The sequence below is a fragment of the Pteropus vampyrus genome, unplaced genomic scaffold (assembly GCF_000151845.1).
Source record: "Pteropus vampyrus isolate Shadow unplaced genomic scaffold, Pvam_2.0 Scaffold104, whole genome shotgun sequence".
Classification (NCBI taxonomy): domain Eukaryota; kingdom Metazoa; phylum Chordata; class Mammalia; order Chiroptera; family Pteropodidae; genus Pteropus; species Pteropus vampyrus.
In genome coordinates, this window is record NW_011888885.1 from 1,619,861 (window position 1) to 1,627,809 (window position 7,949).

At 46.4% G+C, this 7,949-nt stretch overlaps 2 protein-coding genes across 5 annotated transcripts in view; both read right to left on the reverse strand.

Annotated features, from left to right (window-relative positions):
• Window positions 1-4,401, reverse strand: part of HLF (HLF, PAR bZIP transcription factor) — a 57,189-nt gene extending 52,788 nt beyond the window's left edge. The window contains exons 1-2 of one of the 3 annotated variants that reach the window (XR_002781531.1): window positions 3,836-4,360; window positions 1,402-1,734 (exon numbers count right to left, since the gene is read on the reverse strand). Coding sequence is in view for 2 of the 3 variants with exons in the window: in XM_011365012.2 (XP_011363314.1) it covers window positions 1,402-1,734; window positions 3,836-3,941 (439 nt within the window). In the remaining variant the exon portion in view is untranslated. Of the gene's footprint in view, window positions 1-1,401; window positions 1,735-3,835 lie in introns of all 3 variants that reach the window. The other 2 variants (XM_011365012.2, XM_011365011.2) reach the window with 2 other exon arrangements.
• A 135-nt stretch (window positions 4,402-4,536) lies between these two features.
• The window catches only part of STXBP4 (syntaxin binding protein 4), a 237,951-nt gene continuing 234,538 nt past the window's right edge, over window positions 4,537-7,949 (reverse strand). Inside the window, exon 18 of one of the 2 annotated variants that reach the window (XM_011365019.2) lies at window positions 4,537-5,501. In XM_011365019.2, the coding sequence (XP_011363321.1) occupies window positions 5,417-5,501 (85 nt within the window). In that variant the 3' untranslated portion in view covers window positions 4,537-5,416. The remainder of the gene's footprint in view (window positions 5,502-7,949) is intronic. The other variant, XR_002781532.1, reaches the window with a different exon arrangement.

Sequence of the window (7,949 nt, forward strand, 5' to 3'; positions counted from 1 at the left end):
CCTTCTCCCTGGTTATTTTCCATTTCGAATGTTATTTACTTTGCTGGTTGTCTGTTCCTGGGCAGAAATTGAAGACAATGGCACTATACCTTCTAAGGAATAGGGGCTTAGGTTCACATAAAAGAGTGTTTTCTCAAGCTTCTGCAGCCTCCTGGGGCGGTCAGAGGTTAGGACTTCATTCCATTCCAGCCAGTAGTCCTTAGTTATAGTTCAAAGTAGATTTTAGAGAAGGGGCCAGCAAAGAGAGATTTGCATGAGAGAACTTGAACTCCAATATTAATATATCAAGGCAGGGGTATCCTCTTCCTCCTTTGCATCATTTCCTTCCATTTTAATCTTGCTCTGTGTGTCACAGAAATTCTACACGAGTTGAGGACACAGAGTTCAGGAATGATCTCTGGCACAAGTCTCCCATTGTCCTGCTTTCTGTCTTCCCCTGCAGCTAAAGGCCTCAGCTCTGCGACCTCCCCGACAATTTACCTGTGAATCTTTGTTCCTGGTTACCTGGGCACATAAAATGGCCTTTCTTCCCGTTCGTTTTGTACTGTACTACACGGTGCTAAAGGCATGAAGCCAGAGCCGCCTCAACTTGTGTGTATATCTGAGCATTTAGCAGTGAGTTTTGAAGTACTGGTCATTTCAGGTGATGTTTTTCTGTAATATTTCGACATCATTTACAGCTGACCTTGTGACCTTGAAGGCTTTGATAAAAATGGATTAAGTGTGATGGACAGATGAAAATGAAAAAAAGAAATGTAAGAACAATTTGGTGTGTAGGACTACTGAAGAGAGAAATATGGGGTCTAGTGCTGAAAAAGGCTAAGCCATGCTTAATATGAGAGCTGCTTTTATATTCCGTTTCTCAATCAGCGACAACACAAGATGAAAAGAAGAAAAAAGTATCTGCCCCACACCCCTAACTTTTTTTTTTTTTTTTCGTTTAGGCCAGAAGAGAATGAATGCAGGTAAACCACAGCCTTAGAGAGTCTACCCAAAACATTCAGCAAGATCCTATGATCTGTGTATTTGGGGAATGTGGAAAAGAGACAGGAGATGAGACAGATGCCTGAATTATCCGAATCATTTACTGTAGGTTGGTATTTCTTAAACTGAAGTCCTTGAATCAGCTTTCAGGTGGCTGGTTAAAAATGCATATTTCTGGGCCCTTGCCCCAGACCTGAGAAGAATTTCTAGGGTAGGTCCATAGAGTCGGCATTTAGCTGACTCCCCAGGTGATACTGATGCTCGCTGAAGTGAGACAACCAGTGCTGTGAGTGAGATACAAGATTCCTCTTTTACAGTGAGCTAAAGTCCTCCGATTAAGACCTTTATGCCACCTCCACCCTGGCCCTCCATTTCACCCTCCTCCCCATCTGGAGGGAGAGGCTTCCAAGAGTTTACCTGGTCTGATGGGGCTCTGCATACAGTTCGGGGACGGGATGCCAGGGTGAATGGGTGCAGAGGCCCGACTGCTGAGGTCCATGACGGAGGGGGCAGCTGAGGAAGCTGGCTGCAGCCCGGGAGGGTGAGGGCTGTGGTCATGCTGAGGGCTAGGGGGGATGCCATTTTCCGACAGAAACTCCTCCAGGTCCATGTATTCCAACTGGAAAGTATCTCCATCATAAGGAAGAGTTTTGTCCCATAGCGTGGGTCCCAAGAACGCCGACTGGGGGACTGCCGGGCTATTGCTCTCATCATCCAGCTTCTTTTCCTTGTCTTTATCTTTATTAAATGCTGCAGGAGAAGAGGAAAAGTTGGACTTTAAAAAATAAAAAGTGTGACTTTTTTACCATTCCTCCTGGCCGCTGCTATAAAACTACTTGTCCCAAATGCCAGGGTTCTTCTCTGGCTGCTGGCTCTTGTGGATCTAGAGTTAAAAGTTCAGGCAGGACATGGATCTCCGCCTGTTTTTTTTACCATCTTCCTATTTACTTTGGAAAGCAAGCACTAGTCCTCGGGACAGGGCTACAGACCAATCTAGGGTATAAACAAGAGAGCACAAAATTCAGGGCATGATTTGAGGAGACAAATAATTTAATATACACTGGGAAAATAACACCTGCAATTACATTCAATTGCTGTGATTTTTAAGAAAACAGGCAAAAACCAGGCATGATTTGGCATCCAGGAAGTTCATTACAGTAACAATATGAAGTCATTCAGACTTGGAAAGCCAGTAAGTTGGTGATTCTAATTTTGGCAAAGTAGGAACTCTTCAACCTTCTTTGAAACCATGTATTGAGCATCTACTATATTTCTAGTTTTTTTCCATACATTATCTCCAAAAATCTCATAATCAACCTACAAATAGCAATTAGCTCCATTTCCAGTGAAGAAATGGAAGCTCTGTGCTTTGAAGGACCTTGTCTCGTATTGGCAGAGAAAACAATTTCCTGAGCCCACATGTGTTTGCTTCTAAAGCCCCTGTGCTACTCTGTATTTTGCAAAAGTTTTTTTTTTTTAAATACAAAGTGTTATCTTCCTCCCCTTCCCCCAATCCGATTCACAAAAATTACACAATGTATGTAACCTGTCAAAAGCATAGCTAATGGAAAAGGTGGTTAGTCTACATACCTATGAAGAATGTATGCAGCTATTTTTACCTGGAAGTATTGCCCAGCCAATGAGGTCTTTAACCAGCGCTCTCAATTTTGCCAGCCTAGTACTCAGGCGCCAGTGCAATCTGGGATTAAGGAATTTGGTTTCTGAGTTTCTTCCTCAGAGAATCACAGCCTCCACTGCCATCCATTCTAATCCTCTACAGTCTCATCTCCTAGGAATCTGACTTAAAACACCCACAGATGCAAAAGACTGCAGGCAGCACCTTCCTCCCAAGTGCTACTCCTTAAAGGAGAATTAAGAAGGAAGCTGTGCTCTGCAGATTAAGAACCAAAGCCCTCAACTCTTGCAATGCAACAGGTTGGCCCCTGCTAGGAAAGAAGACAGGAGTACACCCGAGCTATTTGGAGCCAAATGAGCTTCCAAGACTTTACACCATGAACCGCACGGTCCGTATTTGCTGTGAGATAGAAATCACAAAACCCCAAATGACATCCCTGGAGGCACCAGCTAAGTCTTGCGCCTCCTCGCACGACCCCTCCTGTCCTGCTCCAGCCAAGGTTGTCTCGGGAAGGTTTGGGACTTACCAAGAAAAGGCTCAAGCCAGAGGAGGCTCCTGCGCGGGTTACACGTGAGCCTGCTCCTCTCTCCCCTCCCACCAGGAAAGTGCACGGGGAAAGTGTCAGCGCTGGAGGCGTGCACGGCTTCCCGCCGAGAGACCACTCCCTCCACCCCGCCGGCCCCAGCCTTCACCCCCCTTTCTGAATTACCCTTCACTGGAGAACATGCGTCTCCGCTCACACCTCGTGAGTTCCAAATACTCATCAATAACAGAAACAACAGTACGATCCCAATACCCAGCCCGGGCAGTGAGATCCCCCACAACAGGCCCCCACCCGTATGGGAAGCAAGCCTTCTCGTTTCTCCTCCCAAGCCCGCGAAGCTCTCCCCTCGCGCAGGCGGTTTCACTCGGCGGGCGGATAAAGCCTTAATCTAGGAAACGACCTGTCAAGTCATATCTCCCACCTGTGCCGCGGGAGCTAGACGCCGGGGGGCTGGGCCGGGTTCCCAGCGTTATTTTAAACGCTGCTCAGAGAGGGCGTCCCCCCTTTTTGAGGAAGAGGAGGGGTGGGGTGATGGGTGAGCTCCTCTATTTCATCAAAGCAGGGCCAGGGGGACAGAGATGAATGCTCCAGCAAGCCAGTGTGGGTGCCTGGCAAAGGAGGGATCCCAAGATCCCTTCCCAGAGCGGGGCAGCCAGGAGGGCAGCGCTCACCGTCTTCGTGATGAAGGGGGAGCTTCAGCGGGTTCTCCAGCAAGGACCTGAGCACGCCGTAGGGAGGCGGGATAAAGGTGGGATTCAGGGGGAGCGGTCGGGACATTTTCTTCGTCGCGATGCACTCAAATATTTTTCTTAAAAAAAAAAAAAAATACTGCCCCCAAAATGTTGCTGAGCTTTTTCTTCCGTCCTTTGCCAAAAGTACTCTCTTTCAAGGCGGTGGAGACAAGGGAAGAAAAAAAATCAAATCTTTATAAATACATTTGAGTAAGAAAATAAAAAACAAAAAACTTTCGGGTTCCCAGTGCGGACGGTCTCCGGAGAGCGCACCAAGTGCCTGTGGGCTACTCGGCGACGAGCAGGATGCTCTCACCTGCCTTGAACCCTGGTTTTGCAAAATGTTCAAAATTGCAAAAAAGAAAGAAACAATTTGCAGACGGCTGCAGAAGGGCGGAAGACACCGCACTGCCGTGGCCCTGTCCCGCCAGCACCGAGGCCGCGCGCCGTCCCACCCCACCCCCCTCCCCGCGCCGGCCGCCGCTGCTCCCCCGCGCTCCGCGGCCCCGCAGCGCCTGGCTCAGCGCATCCGGCCGCCCATGTGCCGCGGCCCTGACAAGAGTGACGTCAGGGCCCGCACCGCGCGCCGATAGGCGTGCAGGGGGCGGGACAAGGCGCGGCCCCGCCCACCCACCCCGCCCATTCCGTCCTCCCCGCTGCCGCCTGTTTATCGTAGTCGCGCGCTCAGATTTTTCCGGACCATGCAGAGCTGGAGGCTGCAAATGGACAGGTGCCGCATCCCCTGGGACATCGACCTGAACTGAGAGTCTGCCTTTTTCAGGGTACAAAAAGAAATGAAGACTATATCTCAGTAGTTTTCAACCTGGTAATAACCTGGGGAGTTTGAAAAATCTCGATGCCCAGACCGTATCCCAGATCAATTAAGTCAGACCCCTGCGCTGACATCCAGGCATCATTAGGTTTTAAAGCTCCCGGGTGGTTCCAATGAGCAGCCAAGTTTCAGAACGATGGGTTTAGATCGAATTGAAGGTAAATACTCTTCTAAATATTTCTCCTGGCTCCAGTCAAGCTCATCACTTCCTCTCCAGACCCGCTCCCACAACCACGGGGAGAGGGGGGAGGGAGGCGGGGGAGGGGGGAGGAAGAAAAGAGAAAAAAAAAAAGAAAAAAGAAAAAGCTACTTGCTGTAAATTCTAATGAGATACAGAAAATAGAGTGGAAAGGGGAGCCCGGGACAAAGCACTACAAACTATTTCCCACACTGTCATGGGGGTATTAATAGGGGTACACAGTTGCCTGAAATTGAATGAGGGCAGAAGTGAGACGCACACATTAAATGGGATTTTAGGAATACTTTCTCTAGGAGAGTACAGAGGACCTCCCTGGGTCAAGTTACAAGGTCTGCACGGCAATTAAAATAATCTTGTAAAGGGTTCCTTAAAGGAGCCTCAACGGTCCTTGCAATAGCAGCAAGGGCTCCCTCTGTCAGTTTGAACCGCCTCCTCCAGCGCTGGTGGAGCCCCCTCTCAGCCTTGGGGCGGGGGGTTATGGCATCCAGGCTTAGAGACCTCCAGGCAAGCTGGTTCTTCCCCTTTCTCCCCGCACCTCCTCGCTAAGATTCGGGTAGCACAATCTGGGGAACTGCCTGCAAGAAAGAATAGGCACAATTTAAAGACAATGTTCTTTCAGCGAGACATAAAGACCTCTATAAAGGCTGAGTCCCTGGGGTGTGATGTGGTGGAGTCTTGGTAGGTTCTACCTCCCTGGAGCCCCCAGGAGGGAAGTGTAAGAGAGAAGGCTCCTGGACGCCAGGACACCAGGAGGGCCACATGGGCGCAGGGTGCACCAGGCAGAGTGACTTCTGGCAGATGCCTTTCCCTCTCTGAGCTGCAGTTTCCTCATAATAGGACATACGATCAAATGATCTGTACAGTTTTCCCCACTTCAAAATTGAGACAGAAAGGTAAGGAACATTCTAAGTGAGGTGGTGTTATAATATTTCAGATTTTAGCCATTTCCAAAGAACATCAGATTTTTAGCTAATGCCACATACATTGATTGAGCATCAACTATATGCCAGGGACTATGCAGGGACTGGGGAGAAAAAGGTGAATAAGATAATTCTGACTCTCGAGAGCATGTAGATTAGCATTTGGCATATATGTCAACATTATAATATAGTCTTAAAAGAGGAAAAATGGATAGATGGAAGTGAAATGGGCACTTATGTCAGGGGAGGGAGTCCAGGGAAGGTGTCTGAGCTGGACATGGAGCTAATGGTCTCTCATAAACTTTCCAAATCCCTCAATTCTATTATATTGTTCTTCACAAAAGAAGGGACTCCCTCTCCACCATCCTTTTGGAGAGGCAGAGGCTATTTCTGCCTTCATTCCCCCACCTACCTGTAAACTCCAAAACCTAATAATGGCTTAAAACAACAGTAATCTGGACTAGGCTCAGCTGGGATGCTGAGATGGCTGGCCTCCTTTTCCCTATGTAGGGTCAAGGACTCTCTATCTTCACATGGCCTCCTTACATGGTCTCTCCAGCAGGGTAGTCAGAGTTTTTACATGGCAGCTCAGGGCTGCCAGGAGCCAGCAGTCCAAGATAAGACCCCCTCCTCCTCAGTGCCCCAATGTGCCATGCTCACCAATACTTTGTTTGCTAATGTTTCACTGGTCAAAGCAAGACACATGGCCAAGCCTTGAGTCAATGTGGGAAGGAACTACACAAGGGCATGGAAGTTAGGTGGCATAATTTATTGAAGGTCACCATAGTAACAGTCTACTACAGCCATTCAGTTTTTTATCATCAAATAGAGGCAAGTAAGATCAGAGAAAGGACTTGGACCAAGATCTTCTCACCTTAAGTCCACTATGTCATAGGATGAATATATATCCAAATAGTCACTCATTCAATACTAGATCAAAACAACTTGTGTAAAGCCCCAAGTGGGTGCAAAGATAAATCAGACACAGAGAGATCATGTCAGATGGGAGCTTACAGACTAGATGGGGATGTGCCATATATAACTATAATACAATTTTGAAAATGATGTTCTAAAAGAAACATAGAAAAGAGTACCAAAGAGATTTGGAGGATAAAGAGATTCCTTTAGGGAATGGAGCCAGCAAGGCTCCTTAATCCAGAACATTCCTTAAGGTTGTACATGCAGAAATCAGGGATGGGGACAGGAAAAAGGGAACTCCAGAAGGGAATGATTGACATGGCTAAAGATAGGGAGGAAGGAAACTAGCAGACATAATTTGTGAACATGTTTTCATCTCTCTTGGATAAACAAATAGAAGTGGAAATGATGTATCATCAGGTAGATGCATGTTTTACTTTATAAGAAACTGCCAGTTTTCTGAAGTAGGTGAATGACCTTACATTTTCAGGGGCAATTGAGAGCTTTGGTTGCTCTGGATTCTCACCAACATTTGGTAGTGTTAATTAAAAAAAATTTTTTTTAGCCATTCTAATGGATAGTGACATCTCTCCTTGTTCTTTTCATTTGAATTTTCCTGATGACAACTGATGTTAAGTGCTTTTTCATGTGCTTATTAATCATTTCTATATCTTCCTTTACAAAGTCTCTGTTCAAGTCCCTTGCCCACTTTAAAATTGGGTTGTTAGTCTTTTTAGTATTGAATTTTAGGAGTTCTTTGTGTATTTTAGATACAGGTTCTTTGCAGATATACACGTCATAATATTTTCTTCCAATCCGCGGCTTGCCCGTTTATCTTCTTAACATTGTCTTTCCAGGCGCAGAAGTTTTTAACTTGATGGAGATCAGTTTATCAATTTGTTTTTCATGATTATTACTTTCTGTGAACTAAAAAACTGAGTCTTGGAGATATTTTTCTCTAAAACTTGTATAGTTTAAGCTTTTCCATTTAGATCTCTGACACATTTCAAATTAATTCTTGTGAACGGTGTTGAGGTAAGGGTTGAGGTGGTCATTGTCATCGTTGTCGTCCTCCTCCTCCTTCTCCTCCTCTTCTTTCTTTCTTTCTTTCTTTCTTTCTTTCTTTCTTTCTTTCTTTCTTTCTTTCTTTCTTTCTTTCTTTCTTTCTTTCTTTCCTTCCTTCCT